Source organism: Myxine glutinosa, chromosome 7 (genome assembly GCF_964187855.1).
Source record: "Myxine glutinosa chromosome 7, kmMyxGlut1.1, whole genome shotgun sequence".
Taxonomy (NCBI): domain Eukaryota; kingdom Metazoa; phylum Chordata; class Myxini; order Myxiniformes; family Myxinidae; genus Myxine; species Myxine glutinosa.
The window spans coordinates 140,489,187-140,511,841 of NC_136267.1; the positions used below are offsets into that span (position 1 = coordinate 140,489,187).

The 22,655-nt window shown below is 42.5% G+C and overlaps 1 protein-coding gene across 1 annotated transcript in view; it reads right to left on the reverse strand.

Moving 5' to 3' along the window:
- Positions 1-22,655, reverse strand: part of LOC137430880 (kinesin-like protein KIF18A) — a 196,896-nt gene that overhangs the window by 160,129 nt on the left and 14,112 nt on the right. The window contains exon 2 of the mRNA XM_078782362.1: positions 16,873-16,980. Coding sequence (XP_078638488.1) covers positions 16,873-16,980 — 108 coding nt within the window. The remainder of the gene's footprint in view (positions 1-16,872; positions 16,981-22,655) is intronic.

Here is a 22,655-nt window from a genome sequence, read left to right on the forward strand (position 1 = left end):
TGAAACCGAAACCGAAAGCCACGCCTCTGCTTCGGTGGTCACGTGATCCACAGGTGTAGCTCATTATACCCGCGCGCGCGGCACGCTTTGGCGGTCACGTGACCAGCCACTCTGGCGCCGTGGATCCCCGCCGGTGACGTCACCGGCTGGAGCAAGGAGATTCTGATGCCCGTCTTGCTTGGGGGACCCATGGGTCGCTACAATACCATCTTTATCTATCAATATTGTTGAAATGAAGATCAAATAGCTGTATGTTGAAATATGTTGAAAAAGTCAAAACTTTACATGGGGTGTACTTACTTTTACACGTGACTGTATATATATATATATATATGTATATATGTACGTGTACATACGTGTGTGTGTGTGTGTATGTGTGTATGTGTGTACACATGTGCATGTGTACGTGTGTACGTGTGTGTACGTGTGTGTGTACGTGTGTGTGTACGTGTGTGTGTACGTGTGTGTGTGTGTGTGTGTGTGTGTGTGTGTGTGTGTGTGTGTGTGTGTGTGTGTGTACGTGTGTGTGTGTGTACGTGTGTGTGTGTGTACGTGTGTGTGTGTGTACGTGTGTGTGTGTGTACGTGTGTGTGTGTACGTGCGCGTGCGTGAGTGTGCGCGCGCGTGTGGTAGACCGACAGTCCAAAACATTCCACAGAAGGTTATTATATTTACTTTTCGTAAACTGTGTAACAGTAATGGTTACGAAACACATCCCTCTATCATGTGAACAGATCCTCAGCTCTGATTGGTGTACGTTTGAGGAGACATATGAACAAAGATGCATAGCCCTAGGGGCTATGCTGCAAGGAAACTAGAATGGCACCCGGTAGAGCGGATACCTCCGCCAGGCTGAACAGTTTACGTTTTCTATCCCACTGATCGGTCATATATGAATCCGGAGCTAAACCAAAATCTAATCTGCCTGTCTCTTTCACCTACCCAACTTATCCACCTCATTTTGTCATAACCAGTCTATAACCTTTTGAAATATCATGCAGTATATAGTTTTTGTCCCCATCTTTCAATGGTGAAGAATTAAAATTTAAAAAATTCTCGTATGCAGATCCGGATCCGGATTCAGATCTTCACCAAATCTAATCAATTAGTGCCTGTCACACACCCATCCTGCCCACCAAATTTTGGCTGAGGCCATCCATAATGTTTGAGATATCCTGCTCACAGACAGGCAGACAGACTGACTGACAAACAAAGACAGACCAACAAGCAGGGGTGAAAATAAAACTTTCATCCACATTCTATGGCGGAGGTTAAAAAATAAAATAAAATGATTCGTTCAAGCATCAGCGAGAGAACCATTCCCGATATCAGAAAAATTACGAGGTGACAGTCGGCAGCAGTCTCGAAAGAGTGGAGTAGTGACTCGAAGACAGACAGGGACTCGGCTCTGGATGAGATTTAAAGCTGTACGAAGGAATGAGGTGAGCACACGGCCTAGATTTGAGGGGAACTAGGTGAGGGTTCTTGTTGAAACAAGTGAGAAAAGAGGGGGAGGGGGTGAGTGCATGTATATGGACAGTTGGAATGAAGAAGCCAGGTAAAAGTGAGGCCACAAGTGAGGTGATAGAAAACAAGAGTCCACCAACCTGCATGCAGTGAGAAAGGAACAGACCCAAGAACTCGACCTACAACTGAGAAATGCCAGTAATTTCTAAAATATAATAAATAACCCCAAACGGCTCCCCCACCTCTGAATCTTTATACTCACAAATACTGTGAATGGCACGCACAGCTCGTGGAAAGTTTTCTACCACAAGGCCTTCTCCAACCGTCTCATCACTTGGCTCTTATCCACTTTGGATGACGAGGGTGTGGATGCACTATGCACACAAACCCACCTGCTTTAAATCACAAATAAGGGGTGTGTTGTTCCAGGAATTCAAGCTCCATGCAAGCTCACAAGTTAACCTTCCGAGGGTCAGCTCCACCTTCAGCAACTCCTTCCGACCCGAACAATAATTTTTCAACCAGGTGGATCCATCCATGCCTTCTCCCAATATGTTTGTGATTTGCTCTTCAAAAACTAGCTTCCTGGTGCTCGCCGATCAAGCCGCTGCTCTCTTCCACAGACCTGCGCTCGTTTCCCCTTGCAGTCATCCATAATCGGGTCTGCACGAGTTAGAACGTTTCTTGCAAAGCCTGCTATGGTTTATGAGAAACAAACTGGAAGCCGATGGTAAAAATACACCGATCGAAAAACAGAAATAAAAGGAAGCCTTTTATTCTTGCAGCACTGGTTTAAATAACTAAATCGAGGCAGTTTTATAAATTTCCCACACGTTTGGATTAAATTGAAGCAAATTCAACATAATTTATTATCTCCGAGGAGTATTTCCATGTTTCAGGAGGGGAACAGACAGACAGCATTAGTCGATTAGGCCAAGCCATCAGTCTTCGTCAACCCCTCGAGGGACAGCCAGATGATGGATGGTGGAGATATGGCCAAGATGATTAGGCCAAATGTCTAAACTCGAAAGGAAACGCGTCGGGTTGAGAAATTAATAATTTATTTTCGCTTGGCCTTACATATACTGTGTAGAGTATTGTAAAATTCCAAAAGAATCATCTCTTTACAAGTATATTAAAAAGAATCAATAAATAAATACAATTGGAGGGAGGGGGGCAATCAAAGCAGTTGTCTGTTGCCTTATACACCTCCCAGGGTTCAATTTTTGTTCCAACTGAAAAAATATATATATTCTCATAGATTTGGATTAATTTGAAGAAAAGCTGAATATTTTTTCTCTGAGGAACATTTGTGTTTCAGGGTGGAAGACAGACAATGACTATATATATATATATATATATATATATATATATATATATATATATATATATATAAATATATATATATATATAATATATATATATATATATATATATATATATATATACATATATATATTATACATACATATATATACAGTGGAACCTTGACTTACGAGTGCACCAACTTACGAGTTTTCCGAGATACGAGCCGTCGCTCGGGCGGTTTATTGCTTTGAGATGCGAGCCGAGATTTGAGTTACGAGCTTTCGCCACCCGCCACCAGGTGGGTTCCGGTCACGTGGTTATCTTGCCGTGCAAGTATCTCTGCCGTATATCGCTGCTGCTTTGTTTTCGCATTTTGGTTATTTTGGAAAATTTCTTAGTTTTAACCATGGGTCCTAAGAAATTGAGTGCCAAGGGAAGAGAGGATGATGTGCTTGGATATAAAACACGCAATCGTCGAAAAACATGAGCGAGGTGTGCGCGTTGTCGACTTGGTGAGGCGGATGTGAAGGCAGCTGAAGATTTTATTATAACTGAGAAGAAGAAGAGGATGATGTGCTTGGAATCCCTTGGATATAAAACACGCAATCGTCGAAAAACATGAGCGAGGTGTGCGTGTTGTCGACTTGGTGAGGCGGATGTGAAGGCAGCTGAAGATTTTATTATAACTGAGAAGAAGAAGAGGATGATGTGCTTGGATATAAAACACGCAATCGTCGAAAAACATGAGCGAGGTGTGCGTGTTGTCGACTTGGTGAGGCGGATGTGAAGGCAGCTGAAGATTTTATTATAACTTTTGCCGAACTGATAGAAGCCGAACGATACATCCCCAGCAAATCTTCAACTGTGACGAGACAGGGCTCTTCTGGAAAAAGATGCCGAGGAGGACGTATATAACGGCAGAGGAGAAGAGCATGCCAGGCCACAACTTGTTCAGAGTGCCGGCGATACCTCGCCTTCTCTTTGTGGAAAACACGGTGAGATCCTTAACATCCAACAACTAATGGGACGCAAACGGGGCGCCCAGTTTAGCGGTACACACATTGATGAATCACCCTGCCTGTGATTCACCGATGACAGGTTATAGCTGGGTCGGGATTCAAACCCAGGCTGGACAGTTTAGAGTCAAGTGTGGGTACCTCCAGTCCAGGCCATCCTGCCAACTTGTATGCTGCGCATACAGGTGAAATATAAAGCACGAGATATTTTTATATATACTGTATATTTAGAAAAAAATTGGTGTGGTTTTTGGCGGGCTGGAACGGATTAATAGCATTTCAATGCATTTTAATGGGGAAATTTGATTTGAGAAACGAGCAAATTGAGTTACGAGCTCGGTCACAGAACGAATTAAACTCGTAAGTCAAGGTTCCACTGTATATATATATATATATATATATATATATATATATATAGATATATATATATATATATATATATATATATATATATATATATATATATATATATATATATATATATATATATATATATATATATATATATATATATATATATATATATATATATATATTGTTGCGGATATGAGGACTGTATATTTTTTGATTGTGTATTATTATTATTATTGTTTATTCTGCGCCCCCCTACCTCCGGAGCTGTGTAAAGGTGAAAGGGCATCCCATAATTAGTCCACAAGCATACACGTCAGCCAAATAATAGAATACCCCTGTTGATAGTTATCTCTTATTCTGTGTTTTAGAGTAAGGCTGTGTCTCCCATTAATTGAAGTACTCCATTGCACCAGTGAAAGAGAATAGATCCCCTTTCCTTCCCATCCCCAAAATCTCCATTTCCTTTTACATCCCCTTCCGTCATTGCCGGGCCTCGATTCCCAATTACCTCCCCTCCAATAACCGCCATTGAACATGTGCTCGAATCGGAGAAGAAAGGCGTGCCCGCCCGTCGTCATCAAGGGGGAGCCAGAGGGTCGCGCGACCAACCAGGGCCGAGGTGAGCACCCCGATGGGCGTGTCCAAAAGGCCGGCGGCTTAATCGCCGGAGGCGCTATAAAAGGTGCGCACACGAGTTGGTCGTGGAGAGAGTCGTGAGGAGTCAGTCAGTGGAGTCGGTGGTCAGTTGGTTGCGGTGAGGAGTCGGTGGTAAAGAGTGAGTGGACCAAGAACGAGTTGAGGGTTTGGACCAGACGAGTCGGACAAGGCCTGGCAAAGCACGCGACGTCCACAGCAGCCACAACAGCAGCGTGGGGGCCTGAACGGCGGTTTGGAGCAGGGCCGTAAAGGAACGGCGGCTGCTAAACGCGCCGGTGGAGCTGCAGGACCCCCTTGGACCTCCCTCTCCCTCCAGCCATCCACCTCCTGCCTTTCCACCCTTCTTGTGTACGTGAGTTTGTTCTGTTTGTTCTGTCCTGGGTTAATTAAGCTTGTGTAGGTAAGCTAAAGATTTCACTGTGTCACCTGCGTCTTATGTGTTGTAAATAAACCTTGATTGCTCCGTTTTGCTTGTGTAAATAATAAATCCCATTACTCGTCTGTACGTCTTCTCGTTTTATTCCTTTTCCTCTTAGCATTCGCCGTTTTAGTCTTTTCCCTCATTGAGCAGCTGCGGTGCGATCCGGCCAACGTTTGGGCGGGACCGGGTTCTAATCGGGGAGTAACTGTTCGGACGCGGTAATACCAACCGCTCGGTAAAATAACATCTAAAACCGCATCTGCAACAATATATATATATATATATATATATATATATATATATATATATATATATATATATATATATATATATATATCTGTGCAGCGTCAAGACACAAGACAGACAAGTGACAAGACAACACAAGACAGACGCTGCACAGATTGTGTTCATTACACCATTTCTGGATCTGATGACTTGCCAGTAACCATTTTGTAAAAATGAATGTGCAGCATCTAACTCAATATATCGAAATGTTCTGGAATGTCAGCTCTTTCACGAGCCTCGATTCAGTATACAAAAAAAAAATAAAACTAGAACGGGCACTCGGTAGAGCGCATACCTTCGCCGCAGCTACTTTTGTTGCCAAAATAAAAGACTACAAGATCTGTGTAGCAAAGCCACACCTACGTTGTCATGCGGGAAGATTTGTTTCAAATTAAACCATTCTATCCCGCCAAAAGTTTGATATTGTAATCACATCCATGACCTTTTCATGACCTTGACCTTGACCTTTGACCCGATCGATTCCAAAATCTAATCAAATGGTTCCCGGATAATAACCTATCATCCCACCAAATTTCATGCGAATCGGTTGAATACCTTTTGAGTTATGCGAATAACATACACATACACACACACACACACACAGACATACAAATAAATACACAGCGATCAAAACATAACCTTCCGCTTTTGCGAAGGTAAAAATAAAAAAATGTCACCCACATCCATGCCCATGGGATTCCCACGGGTGACCCCGCAAGTTTGTCTGCGTTCTTCATCGATCGTCTCATTCATTTTGGAAATAGAAGTTTCCACGCAGCGCATGAATTGTCACGATCCTCAAGAGGAATTTGTCTCGTAATCATCAAATGATAAATGGCAAGTAAATTATATTGTGGAAAATTAAAGATTTCAAATAAACCTATTTAAAGTGTATGCGCACATAACTAATTTTAAAAAACGAAGAAATATCTCTACGTAATTTCCTGAAACATATTGTTACGGGACCGCGGCGAGGATGTTGTTTGCCGAGCGGATGGCCGCCGCGCCCGAACAGTTACCCCGACTAACCCGATTCCTAAACGTTGGCCGAATCGCGCCAGATATTCAATGGGGAAAAGACTAAAACGAAGGATGTGAAGAAGAAGAACATCAAAGCAAAAAGGTTGGAAATGCTACTAAATTTATTCCTACTATTTACACAATCAAAGAAACCAAGGAGAAGGAAGGATAAGAAAATAAAATACAGAAGAGGAAAGGTGACAGTGAAATTCTAGCTTATCTAAACAGGCTTAACTTATACCCTGGACAGAACAAACAAAGACTGACTCACACGAATGGGGAATGGAGGCAGGAACGATTGGCTGGACCGGGAGGAAGGTTCAGCTCGGACCACAAGCTGGAAGGCTTGGCAGGGCGCACAGCAAGCCGGGCCTCGTCAGGCTGGGAGCGAGCAGGGTGACGTCGTGCACTTCTCTCAAGGCTTCCCCCCGCGCTTCTCTCACGCACTTGTGTTAAAGGCTTCCCCCGCGCTTCTGTCGCACTTGTCTCAAGGCTTCCTTCTCGCTTCTCTTCCCTCCTTGCGCACTTCTCTTAGTCCAACCACTTCAAGGCTTTCGCGCGCGCTCTTTATAGCGCCTCAGGCGATCAAGCCGCTGGTGTCCAGGACACGCCCATAGGTGAGTTCGCCTCGGCCCTGATTGGTCGGCACGGCCCTCTGGCTCCACCCTTGATGACGATGGGCGGGCACGCCCAGGATTCGGCAGCTCCTCCCCCTTCTTCTCCGAGCCTACCTCGTGGCGAATGGAGTTGCGGAGGGAACAGTTGGCAATTGCGGCTTTGGGAATGGGAAGGAAAGGGGATCTATCTATTTGAATTCGGTGCAATGGAGTGTCAATTAATGGAAGACAAGGCCTTACCCTACTACACAGAATAAGGAAATAACTGTCAACAAGGGGGGAAATCTATGATTGGCTAACGTGAGTGCTTATGAATTAATTACGGGATGCACTTCGACCTTTTTACATAACTGGAGCAAGGAGGGCGATATTTTTACAACAATTTACACAACAAAAAAAAAAACACCATTCTCATATCCACAACAATATTTTACTTCCAGCTAATAATGTTGAATGAAATAAAAACGAAGAAATATATGTTGGCATCATTGTTGACGTTTTTGTGACGACTGTCATCAAACGAAAAAGAAATATATCTTAACGGAAAAGCAAAAGCGAATTTTTAATATATATCGACACGTTGCCGTCGGTGTCATGTTGGGCGGTGTATGATACACCATGACGTGATTTTAAAAAATATATCTCTGCATTTTCCCGCGTGTGTGGAATGTTCTCAATTATTGCTGACACCGAGTCCAAAACCATCGATAAAAATGAAATCATATGGTGAGTTATATTGGAGATAAAGGCGTGAGAGAGACTCAATGGCCTTGAAGTTACAGGCCTTTGAGAATTCATTTCGTTCTATAAACGGCAACTTTCATCGGATTTTCTTCCCGTTTTTTTTCAACCAAGTCGAAAACTATGTTAGCGACTGTGAAAAATGAAATGATATATCGAATTTTTAATATGTATCGACACGTTGCCGTCGGTGTCATGTTGGGCGGCGTATGATACACCATGACGCGATTTTTAAAAATATATCTGCATTTTCCCGAGTGTGTGGAATGTTCTCAATTATTGCTGACACCGAGTCTAAAACCATCGATAAAAATGAAATCATATGGTGAGTTAGATTGGAGATAAAGGCGTGAGAGACTCAATGGCCTTGAAGTTACAGGCGTTTGAGAATTCATTTCGTTCTATAAACGGCAACTTTCATTGGATTTTCTTCCCGTTTTTTTTCAACCGAGTCTAAAACTATGTTAGCGACTGTGAAAAATGAAATGATATATCGAATTTGATTTGAAATAAAACTGGGAGAGAGAGCAAGACACCACGGGCCTACAAAACAGGCCTCAAAGCTATGCGAGTTAATAAAATGGTGGATATTTGTTTATAATTATATGAAGCCACTCCCAGAATGGGTGGAGCTATGGGTGGAGCTACTCTGCAAACCGAGTAAGCCACACCCCGGACAGACCCCCAACAGACAGACAGAATCATCTACGGCTGTTATAATATATATATATATATCTACAGACTTGGCATTTAATATGGAATATTTTTTTTGCGGGGGTGAACTTACTTTTCAAGATGACTTGGAACCAAAAGTTCATTGGAATTATGTTGAAATTATTCTAGATTTTGTCAGTGACCTTTAAAAGAAACAAAAACCACATTTGACATTTCAAAGCAAATAAATTGATCCTTGAAAGTGATGTAAACTGATATCGAACTCAATTCACGGACAGTACTGTGTTAAACTTTTGTACGTTTTCCAGAAGTATCTCTTTATTTTGCACATTAGCCAAAAAAAATTTCAACAAAAGCTAAATTATGACTGATTACGAACAGTAAAATTACAGTTCAGTACTTCGTGTAACCCCCACGAGCATTCAGGAGAGCACGTACACATCGAGGCATGCTGTTCACGAGTTCACTGTTTCTTCCAGAATGACCCTGTACTTGAACTGGTTCAGGTTTCCATTCAGAACAACCAGGTCAGTTTTGCCCCCTGCATGAAAAGCAGCCCAAACGGTCACCCCACCGCCTCCAGCTTGGACTCTTGGCACTATACAATCTTCGTTGTGGGCTTCATGCACTTGTCTGTGCACTCGGACGTGGCCATCTTGATGATAGACCAGAAATCTAGACTTGTCACTGAAGGTCACGTGATTCCAGTGTCCTGGCTGCCATTAACGGAGCTCTCTGGCCCACTGCAATCAGCACTGGCTGTGTTGTCTGGTCAGGCGTGGTTTTCTCAGGGGACGCCTAAACGATAGCCTGCTTGAACCAGTCATTGGTTGACTAGCCTTCTGGATACAGGCACATTTGTCATTTGCTGCCACTCATCCCTAAGCCGATGAGCTGACTTGGTACGGCCATTGCAGACTAACCGGTGCAGTTGGCGATCATCTCTCCTTGTGGTTCTACGTGGACGTCCTGGCCTCGGTATTGGAGTAGGGACACCACTCTGAGCATTTCGTTTCAGGATCTTTGACACCTGACCTCGAGTGATGCCATACTGCCGAGCAATAGCACGCTGTTTCATGCCAGAATTTCGTAAAGCCACCACTCCATGACAAACAGCATTGTCAAGTTGACGGACCATCTCCAGAGGAAGCGGCAATAACTTTTGTGGACGTGCAGCAGTTGTTTTCCACTAATACAGAACGCAACAACCCTTATATACCCGATTGTGAAGCCAATTGTCAAATGTGCCTGTCCTTACATTTTGTCATGCCACCTGTGATATAATCCTGTTATTGACTTCTTGCTGCATCACCGGTGCAGCATCACATTGCTGCATCACAGACGTCGCCGAAGGGTAATAGAAACTCACCAGATTGATAAACTGAGTTCATAAAGTAAACCCAAGTCAAGAAAAAAAAAATATTCCATATTAAATGCCAAGTCGGTATATATATATGAATGAATGAATGATTGATCGTTTTAAGGCCATTTTTCCCCGCTAGAGCGGGGGTTAGCCTTGCGGGCCCCATGGCAATCACGGTTCCCTGTTTGAGGCAATGTTTTTATGGCCGGATGCCCTTCCTGACGCCAACCTTTGGTCACGCTCTTACGATGCACAGGGATACAGTGTGCCTATTCTGAATCGGGGTACACACCGTGATCATTCATCCCAGCAAGCTGGTACTCGATTTGCCGACCTCGGAAGGATGACAGGCCGAGTCAACCCCCCTGGCATTAATTCAGAGATCGACTGGGATTCGAACCCAGGATCCTAGGATCCCAAGCCGGCACCCTAACTGCTAAGCCAACGCCAGGCTATATATATATATATATATATACAGTGAACCCTCGTTTATCGCGGGGGTTACGTTCCAGAACCCCCCGCGATAAACGAAAATCCGCGAAGTAGCGACCATTTTTTTTTTTTTTTTAATATATATTTTAAAGCATTATGAACTCCCCACACTCTTATTAACCTTTCCCATACTCTTATAAACACTTCCTATACTCTTAAACACTTTTTACACTCTTAAACATACGTAATTTTAACAACATATAAAATTCTAATGGGTACTCACCATTGAAGATACTGTAGCTACCCATGGGTTCCCCAAGCAAGACCAGCATCAGAATCTCCTTGCTCCAGCCGGTGACGTCACCGGCGGGGATTCCCGGCGCGAGAGTGGCTGGTCACGTGACCGCTAAAGCGTGCCGCGCTTTGCGGGTATAATCAGCTACACCTGTTGATCACGTGACCACCGATTCACCGAAGCACGCCACGCTTGAGAGGCGTGGCTTTCGGTTTCTGGTTGTGCTTTATAATGCAGCCCGATAAATGGGCTTTTCAGTGTTCCCGAGTTGGTTTTGAGAATAAATATCTTCTCGGACGAGTTTGTGTCTTGCCCGTCATTTCGTCCGTATCAAGCAAGAGCCCCGGCTCTTCAATACTACAACTTGCGTGATGAAGATGATGATGAATTAGCTGTGCAGTACTGATGACGATGAAGGTGATGACGATGATGAATGTACTGGCGTTTTCCATACGCACGACTCTTTGTCTACCCTTCTACTGTACACTATGTACAGTATTTTATTTCTTGTAATATGTTTTAAATACTGTATTTTTCTTATTTCTTTACGTTTTTTAATTTTTTAGGCTAGAAAATGCTTATTTTACCACAAAAATATTTAAAATAATAGTATATAAAAATACATTTATACCGCAAAATCCCGCGATATAGCGAAAAATCCGCGATATAATTTTACATATACTAGCGAGAAAAAACCGCGATGTACCGAATCCGCGAAAAGTGAACCGCGATATAGCGAGGGATGACTGTATATCTATATACGTATCTATATATCTATATATCTATATATCTATATTTATATATGTTAGCCATTAGGGTTTAAAACCCATGACTCAATTGATCATAATATCTGAAATTATATATCGTGCTTCTGAAAACTGATTTGAACTCAGCTGCAGGCAGAGGTGAGTGGACAAAATGTGGTTTCGAGGCTCGACGTGCAGGGTGGATCCTTAGCCCAGTAAACAAGTCCTTGAATGTATGTGCCAAACAGTAGATAATATGCTCGCGACCCACGTACAGGGAAAACATGTCGCCAAACGCCTTCTTCACAAAGGGAATAATTAATTATATATCTTTGTAGTTTCTAGTATGTCTCCTAAAATCAAGGACGTAACCAACCTCGGGAGAAATATAGACATTACATATCCTTGATTTTTATTGTATTCAGCACGTGTATCCAATCATTCATCTACCATTTAGCCTAGTGTATGAGAATATTTTCTTCGACCTGCGCTCGGGTCTGATATGTTTAGATAAAGAGCCAAAAAAGCTCAGCCCATCCAATGCTTACATCTGTTTATCCAAGTTTGGCCTTCTGTAGGAAGGGACAATGGGAGGTGTTGTCGTTATGGCCCAGGTTTTGCTATGTCTTTAGCGCAGATTCTTGTCTGATATTTTGCTATAAATGAAATGCCTTTTTGCTCATTTTTCAGCGAGTGTCTTGAGAAATTGCCCGCTGCGTGTTAGGCGGCGCATTCTTGAGCCTCGCTCCACACTGTGTGTTTGTAATCGATTTTATTAAACATTGTTGCTCTGATTCTTCTTCTTCTTCCTTCCCATGAGGTCTTCGACCGACATATATATATATATATCTGTGCAGCGTCTGTCGTCCTGTGATGTCTTGTGTTGTCTTGTCACTTAACTACTTTCTTAAACTTTTGTGAAATCGTACAAACTTCTGGTATGCACATATCTCTCCCGTCGGTATGTCCTAAGGATTTTTTTTTTGAAAAAATTTCCAATTTTTTTTTTCCTTTTTTGGAAATTTTTTGGGAAATTCTTTTTTTCCCAACTTCAACTGTTTATAAAATGTGATATCACGTATATTAGAAATACATTTGTGCAAAATAATTGTTTGAATTATGATTGGTTTAAACCATGACAAAACGGCAACTCGGGTAGTCATTTATCTACAGATTTGGCATTTAATATGGAATATTTTTTTTGTGGGGGTGAACTTCCTTTTCACGTTGACCTAGAACCAAAAGTTCATTGGAATTATGTTGAAATTATTCTACATTTTGTTAATGTGACCTTTAAAAGAAACAAAAACCACTTGACATTTCGAAGCAAATAAATTGATCCTTGAAAGTGATGTAAACCGATATTGAACTCAATTCACGGACAGTACTGTGTTAAACTTCTGTACGTTTTCCAGAAGTATTTCTTTATTTTGCACATTAGCCAAAATTTTTTTTAACAAAAACAAAAGTTAAATTACGACTGGGATTACGGACAGTAAAATTACAGTTCAGTACGTCGTGCAACCCCCACGAGCATTCAGGAGAGCACGTACACGTTGAGGCATGCTGTTCACGAGATTTGCCAAGGTTTGGACAGGAATCGCTTGCCATGCAGTGACAATAGCCTGCTGCAATTCACGCACAGAGGTCGGCTGCTGGTCCACGTTGTCGATTTGACGCGTTAATTCTGCCCACAAGTTCTCTTTCGGATTCATATCCGGGGACATTGCAGGCTACTCCATATGCTCTACACCACGGTCAGCAAGAAAGTGTTGGATCATGCGAGCACGATGAGGCCGTGCATTGTCATCTTGGAAGACAAAGTTTCCTCGAAAGGCTGCACAAGCAAATGGAAGCAATGTTTCTTCCAGAATGGCCCTGTACTTGAACTGGTTCAGGTTTCCATTCAGAACAACCAGGTCAGTTTTGCCCCCTGCATGAAAAGCAGCGCAAACGGTCACCCCACCACCTCCAACTTGGACTCTTGGCACTATATAATCTTCGTTGTAGGCTTCATAAACTTGACTGCGCACTCGGACGTGGCCATCTTGACGGTAGACCAGAAATCAAGACTCGTCACTGAAGATCACGTGATTCCAGTGCCCTGGCTGCCATTGACGGTGCTCTCTGGCCCACTGCAATCGGCGCTGGCGGTGTTGTCTTGTCAGGCGTGGCTTTCTCAGGGGACGCCTGGCACGATAGCCTGTTTGAACCAGTCGTTGGTTGACTAGCCTTCTGTATACAGGCACATTTGTCAGTTGCTGCCACTCAGCCCTAAGCCGATTAGCTGACTTGGTACGGCCATTGCGGACTAACCGGTGCAGCTGGCGATCATCCCTCCTTGTGGTTCTGCGGGGACGTCCTGGCCTCGATATTGGAGTAGGGACACCCCTCTTGAGCATTTCATTTCAGGATCTTTGACACCTGACCTTGAGTAATGCCATACTGCCGAGCAATAGCACGCTGTTTCATGCTGGAATTTCGTAAACCCACCACTCCATGACAAACAGCATTGTCGAGTTGACGGACCAACTCCAGAGGAAGCGGCAATAACTTTTGTAGATGTGCAGCAGTTGTTTTCCACTAATACAGAACGCAACAACCCTTATATACCCGATTGTGAAGCCAATCGTCAAATGTACCTGTCCGTACATTTTGTCACGCCACCTGTGTTATAATCCTGTTATTGACTTCTTGCTGCGACAATCAGTGCCATGGTTCTTTTAACAAAGAAATCACCGAAGCGTAAAAGAAACTCACCAGATTGATATACTGAGTTCAGACAGGAAACCCAAGTCAAGAAAAAAAAAAATTCCATATTAAATGCCAAGTCTGTATATATCTACACAACTGGGCAGTGTCTGTGTTGTCCCTCAAACTCAAACTCTGAGTGTCCCTCAAACTTTTGTTTCCGTGGTTGTGGAGTGTTCCTGATAACGTTGTGGTGTTTTTAAATCACATGGTGGTGAGGTGTTTTGAATTATGTAGTGGTGAGGTATTTATAATTATGTGGTGGTGAGGTATTTTGAATTATGTGCTGATGGTGTTTTGAATTACTTGGTGGTGAGGTGTTTTTAAATGACGTGGTGGTGAGGCGTTTTTAATTTTGTGGTGGTGAGGTGTTTTTATTACGTGTTTTATGGCTGTGAGGTGTTTTTAATGTCGTGGTGGTGGTGTTTTTATTACGTGTTTTATGGCTATGAGGTGTTTTTTATTTCGTGGCTGTGAGGTGTTTTCATTATGTTTTATGGCTGTGAAGTGTTTTCAACTTTGTGGTGGTGAAATGTCTTTATTACATGTTTTATGGCTGTGAGGTGTTTTAAATTACTTGGTGGTGATGCGTTTTAAATTACTTTGTGGTGAGGTGTTTTGAATTATGTGGTGGTGAGGTGTAATCGTCTCGAACTTCCAGTCTGCACCTACCCCTCCCCTATGTATGTGCTGAGGGGTTCTTTCTTGAAAGAAAAAAAAAAAAAACACATTCAACCTGAATCGCCTATAAAAATGTAATATAACAAACAACAAATACATTTGTGCAAAATAATTGTTTGTATTACGATTGGTGTAAATCATGACAACACAACCACTCAGGTACAGTCATTATCTTCAGCTAAAATAAGCCCGTTCCTTAGTAACAACGCTTGGTGAGGCGAGCGCAGCGAGCCGAGCCGAGCCAGTATATATCTATATATCTATCTATCTATCAATCTAAATCTATCTATATATCTATATATCTATCTATCTATCTATATATCAATCTAAATCTATCTATATATATATATCTATATATCTATCTATCAATCTAAATCTATCTATATATCTATATATCTATATATCTATCTATCTATCTATCAATCTATCAATCTATCTATCTATATATCTATATATCTATCTATCTATCTATCTATCTATATATCTATATATCTATATATCTATCTATCTATCTATCTATCTATATATATATATATCTATATATATATATCTATATCTATATCTATATCTATATCTATATCTATATCTATCTATATCTATATCTATATCTATATCTATCTATATATATCTATATATATCTATATATATCTATATATATATCTATATATATATCTATATATATATATCTATATATATCTATATATATATCTATATATATATCTATATATATATCTATATATATCTATATATATATCTATATATATCTATATATATATATATATATATCTATATATATATCTATATATCTATATATATATATCTATATATCTATATATATATATCTATATATATATCTATATATCTATATATATATCTATATATCTATATATATATATATCTATATATATATATATCTATATATATATATATATATCTATATATATATATATATTGTTACGTGCTCCTCCCCAAACACCGGTCACGGTGTACCTCCGAGCCCCGAGAGGAGTCACGGTAGAAAGATGTGTTATTCTGTCTGTCAAAGATCAATGGTGAAGTCACACCAATTGTTACCAACAAACAAATATTGTATTAAGATCACACAAGAATAACAGTACAACAATAATAGTAATCAAAAGTAAAAGCAATATATATCCTATGATGGTACCATCAGTTTCGTAATATATAACTCACTGTGCTCCAAGAGAGTGAAACAAGAAGAAGATTCCCAATGTCTCTATTCCCGGCTTCAAGCCAAAGTTAATTCCGGCTTCAAGCCAAAGTCGATCCGCTCCAGCGATCGTCCGTACGATGTCCAATCGAGACCAGAATCCCGTTCGGGTCACAGTCACAGTCACGTGGCCAAAGCTGCGCAAAGGCGCCCTCCAGGCGACTGGGAAATCACCCTCGGGTATGGACATTTCACGGTTCAGTCGGCGAACCGCAAATTAATCTTCAAAAGCCACGTTGCACACACACACACCAGATAAACGTCTGAATGCAGTGAAAACGGCTGAAGCGAAGCAAAGACCTTGCGCGATGCGCAAAGCGCGCGAGTCAAAATGGCCGACGGCCCGTTCGAGGCACAACGGCCAGACGATGATTCTCCTCGGAATCCACCACCAAAAACCTGACACGCAGGTTGATCTGTCACAGCGATAACAACTCTATCGCAATAATCCCTTTCCCGGGAAACCCGAAGTTCGCTGGTGACCTCCGTTCGTCAACGTTTGCTCAAAACCTCAACGTAGCTCGGCTTTCTTGTCGAACTCACTCGCTCCGCCTTCTTTTTTTTCTCTTCCTCCTCTTTGTCGTCCGGTTCCGGTTTCATTTAAAACATTACCTTTTGAAAATAGTAATATCTATTTCCCTTAAACGACAACAATAAATAGTACATGGAATCAAAAATGTTTACAGTGGATGAAAACCACAACGGAAGTGACGAATCCGTAACATTAGACAGTAACGCATCAGAATGCTTCGCTTCAATTAACTCCCCCAAACAAGGCCCAAACGTCACAAGAAAAAAAAATGGCACAACACCTGTACAACGGAGGAAAACGACGCGGCACACTCGCGCTTGTTCTCAGGGCGAACGCGAACCACCACGCGCATGCGGCACAGCTTATCCTCCATGTCTCTCTGATGCAGCTGTTCAGGAGAAAGGGGAGGTGGAGGAGAATGAATTATCACTTCACCTTGGTCTTTATTTTTTATCTGACATCATTGGTGACTTCAATTTTGATTTTAAAAAGGGAAGAAATGAAAATGCATTTGACCCTCAATTATTAAAATTACTCCCTGTTGCATAAAAGTCCCTTAAAACACAATGCACAGTTTATGGTCACCAACAAAATGAAACCTGCTGGGGGGTTTCTGAAGAAAGGAGTTTGATAACCTATTAATTTTAGGTGAAGGTACATGCAAAGCTTGAAACGTTAGGCCACAATGCCCCTCATTTGAGTTCAAGGTTGAATGTCAGTTGAAGTCATCATTTCGTGTGCAGCCTTTGGCTGCAGGTTTGCATCAATGCTGGGAACGAACAGTGGCGCCGATGCAGTGCTCCCTACAGGTTAGGGCAGGAATTTGTAAATTTGTTCACTGAGCCAGCAAATACTCTCCGACTCTTTGCGAAGGACAATGTGGGATCATAAATGTCCGACTAATGCTGGTGGATGGGACGCCCGTTTAACGTCCATCCAAGAGACGGCACCCACATTGATGAATCACCCTGCCTGTGAAACACAGGATGGCAGTTTATAGCTGGATCGAGATTTGAACCCACGTAAGACCGTTTAGAGGTGAGTGTGCATACCTCTAGGAGTCTAGGTCTCAGCCATCCTACCAGCTTTCAGTGGAAGTGGAATGATTCACACGGTCAGGCACCAGAAATATTATTAAATCATAATATTTTTAAACATGAAAAATATATATACATATACATATATATATATATCAACGATACACTTAAAAAAAGACATTTACGCAGATGAAAACAAAGAAACAATTAGTCCATTGTCCTTAACGAGAGAAAGCTGTGACAATTTGACAAATAGCCAGTCCAAAAAGCATGAAATTGAACATGCAGCTTTTTAAATTGCAGATTTACTGATTGAGCCAAAATGTCAATCGCTCTTATTCTCATTCCCACATGGAGCTACTTTGAACGGTTTTATTACAGAACAGAAGCCAGGCTCCATGGAACTCCAATGCAGCTCATTTGCTAAACGAAAACAACAGTAGTTCATGGTCTGCCTTTCGTCCAGCGCACAAGTTTACTCGAGACTGTTCAAGAGTCATTTATGAAGCAACTCTCCAGAAGTCATTGCGCAAAGGAGCTCATTCTGTGGGAAATCTGGGCTTCAGCCCGAAGTCCACAATTCGAGTTGAGGAGATGATTGCTATGTTCGATAATATCGGTGCATTGACACCAAATGCATTAGAAAGGAGACTGCACATGGGACCGCATTAAATGGCGATGAGCTGGACAATAGAGCTCTTTTGCAAAAACCTTTTGGACAACACACAGCAGGCTCAGAGCATAGAAAGAGGGCCAATGTTCTTGGTGATGAGGCCCAGTCTGCACAAGACGGTCATTTTGAATTGGGGCAATGCTAGCTCGCTCTCCATACCATGGTGTTGCCTTGCATTGCATTCTGAAGTACAGATGTTTTTTTTTTTATTCCAGATCAAAGGCCAGTGAAGTGCAAGATAAAGCTGATGAATGAAATACAAACAGGGGAAAAAAGAAAAAAAAACTTTTAATTTGCTTTGCAGGTTTCCTAATGGATTCAGAAGATGAAAAACTACTCTCATTCAACAAACACAAACAATAAAAAGCGCAATCGGATTGCAAACCCTCGCCAGGATGTATTTTCAGTGGTTTTTAAGGCTTTTGTGTTAAAACAAAGATAGCGGCCGAACCACGTGACCGATGACATCATTATTTTTTTTCTAAACTAATCTATTCCGAGATTATGCTCAAGAAATTTCATCTTGATCGATGAAGTTTTGTACTTGTCGAATTATGACGTCATAATGGAGGCACCTATGACATCATCATTAACATATTTTATTCCCCATGGAGAGTTCTTTACAATGAGCCATGTCTCGATTTTTTTTCTATTCAGCGTTTGAGATATAGAGGTGCAAAGTTCTTCGGTTTTTCCAAGATGGTGGCCGAACCACGTGACCTATGACGTCATAATTATCATTTAAAAATTCTACAGGTGGAGTTGCACCGATGGTGAAATTTCCTGTCAATCGGACCAACGGTTGCAGACAACAACAACAACAACAACATGCATTTTAAGGCCATTTTCCCTGCTAGAGCAGGGGTTAGCCTTGCGGTCCCCATGACAATCTTCTCCATTTTGCCCTATTTTCTGCATCTCTCCTTGTTAACCCCCTTGCCCGCATTTCTTCTTCCACCATCTTTAGCCAAGTCTTTCTCAGTCTTCCCCGTCCTCTACTTCCTTCTACATCAATTTCCATCACTCTTCTCAACCAGTCACTTTCATCCTTCCTCAACACATGACCAAACCATCTCAGCCTGTTCCTCTTCACAGCATCAATCACAGGCAATATTCCCATCATCTTTCGCAATTCATCATTTGTCTTCCCCTCTCTCAACGATACTCCGCACATCCATCGAACCATTCGCATTTCCACCCTTTCCAGCCTTCGTTGCTGCTCTACGTTCATTACCCATGTCTCACTCCCATAAATCACAACACTTCTCACACATGCAGCAAACACCTTTCCCTTCAGCTTCAACGACACTCCTCATCAGCACGCCACTCAGTTCCCAAAACTTCTTCCATGCACGTCTCACTCAAGCAACCGTTGCCGAGTCTGATCCACCTTCTCCATTCAGCATGTCTCCAAGGTAACAAAATGTTTTCACACCTTCCAGCTTCACGCCGTCTCCAAGATCCAACTCAACATTTCCTCCATCTGCAGCTCCCTCTGTGCACACCTTACATTTGAATGTAGCTGCCACACTGGTAAATGACCCCCAGACCACTACATTTTTGATGAACCCACTCAGCGCACATTGAATGGAGTTCACTCCGACACCCTTCCTGCACACAGCACACGGCCACTTCCCAGTTCTTTCCACCTCACCACATGCTTTACCACTTGCCATCACCTTCGTTTTTCCGATATTCACCTTCAGACCTTTTGTCTCCATACATTCCTTCCACTTGTTCATCTTTTCCTTCAGTCCATCTATACTTTCCGCAAACAACACCAGATCATCTGCATACAACTCCCACGGTAAACGCTCCTTTACGTTCTGAGCCAGCACCTCCATCACAGCTACAAATAGTAGTGGACTTAGTACCGACCCCTGATGCACTCCCACCTTCACCTCAAACTCACCACTGTCCCTGTCCTTCGTCCTTACAGCTGTGCGCGCTCTTTTGTACATTGCCATCACTACTCTGATCAACCATTCCTCCACTCCTAACTTCCTCAATGCCCATGTCAATACTTTGCGTGGAACCCTATCGAATGCTTTCTCCAGATCAACAAACCCAAAAAACAACTTCTTCCTCTTCTCCATGTACTTCGCCTGCAACTGCCTCACAATGAAAAGCGCATCTGTCGTTCCTCTTCCTGGCATAAATCCAAACTGCATTTCGTCGATCTTCACTTTCTTCCTTATCCTCCTCTCCAACACCCTTTCCAATACCTTCATTCCATGCTCCAATAACTTTATCGCTCGGTACGAGCCACACTCCAGAGGGTCACCTTTCCCCTTGTATAGAGGGACGAGGGTACTCAGTTCCCAATCCACTGGAATGTGGCCTTCTTTCACCACCAGATTACAGATCTCTGTCATTCTCTTCACACCCCAACTTCCTGCTGCCTTCAACATATCTCCCACAACTCCCGTCGGCCCTCCCGCTTTTCCACTCTTCATTGCTTTTATCGCTTCCTCAACTTCCTTCTCAGTTATCTTCTCTGCCGGTCCTAAAACTGGGTTACTCTCTATGTTGCCATCCCATTCATTCTCTGTATTCAACAGCATTTCCATATATCTTTTCCATCTTCCTTTAATTCCATCTGGGTCGACAACGATTTGTCCCACTTCATCCTTCAAGCAACTCACCCCCATCACGTCACACCTCTCTTTCGCTATGTGCTTTGCAATCCTGAATACTGCTTTCTGACCCTCTTCCGAATCCAAGCGTTCTCCGAACATTTTCCTACATGCCTCCTGCGCCTTTGCTACCTCTTTCTTTGCAGCCTTCCTGGCTGCCTTATAACTTTCATGCTCTGCTGTTTCTGCTCCCGTACCCTTCGCCTTCTGCCACTCCTTGAACTTCTTCCTCTTCTCGTCAATCCTCTTTCCAACTTCATCATCCCACCACCATGTTTCCGAGTGCCTCGGTGGTCCTTTTGTCCATCCACATGCCTCACCAACGGCTCCCAACAGACTAACTTTCATTGACATCCAACCACTTTCAAGCTCAACGACATCATCCTCTGCCCTACTCAGCCACTCTTTTAATGCCTCCCTTACTGTCACCTCTTTCAACCTCCACACCTTCATTCTCGGTTGGTACTTCACCCGCCGAGCTCTCCTTGCACCTTTCACCCTTGTCGCAGACAACCAAGTGGTGCTGTGAAACAGCCTCCTCCCCCGGGATCACCTTTGTGTCCCGGAGGTGCCCCCTATCTCGCCTACGCACCATCAGGTAGTCAACAGTTGTCGTCGACCCACCTGACGTGTATGTAACAAGCCTATTATCTTCTTTCTGGAACTGAGTATTACAAATCAACAAATCAGCTCCATCAGCAAACTCCAAAATCCTTTCACCTTCTCCATTTCTCACACCATATCCGTAACCCCCATGAACTCCCTCAAAACCATCCATACTCCTTCCCACATGTCCATTCAGGTCTCCTCCCACCACAACAACTTCTTCATCTTTCACGTTTTCCATCAGCTTCTCTATCGCACACCAGAACTTGTCCTTCTCTTCATTGCTTCGACCAACCTGCGGAGCATATCCCGAGATGACGTTCACCAAGAGCTTTCCAATCATCATTTTCACCATCAACCTATATCACACTCTAGTCACACTCACCACACTGTCTACAAACTCCTCAGAAAACAGGACACCAACACCATTCACGCCCTCCGGCCGGTTGGTGCAGAGAAAATTTGTTTTCTACAGATAAAACCAATAAACTACAGATTTGTAGCACCATCAGGTAGTCAACGGTTGTCGTTGGTGCAGAGCGGTTGGTGCAGAGGGGGGTAACAGAGAAATCGGTTGCAGAGAAAATCATATTTATTCTGTGCGGACAAACAGACTCAAATGCAATACCCTCTCCTCTGGCGAGGGTAACAAGCACACTCAAATACCTCATGTAAGAGCATGGTGACGGAGGATAGAAGGCAATACATTGACAGTGGAGCAGGGTGACAAGTGGAAAAACAAAACAAATGTGATGAAGAGAAAAAGAAAGAAGAATGGGAAAAAACTAATTTGCATGTTAGAGGTGGTTAGAAAAAAGCAAATTTTATGAAGAAAGGATCATGGGTATTGATGATGGGCGGCACGAGATGGTAGTGTATACTGCCAACTCAAAGACCTGGAGGTAAGAAAGTGATCAAACAATCTCTGCAAGGCAGTTGTACGACTGGAAGGAAAGAGGTACAAAAGGGAAGAGTGGAGTAGTAAAAGCCTGGATTTGGAGCATCTCACGAGGAGGGCATCACCAGAGGAATCCATGTGACATGAAGGAACTGAGGGATGAAAGAGAAAAGGGAACAAAACCAGGAGAGAGGCAGTGAAAACATGTCTGAG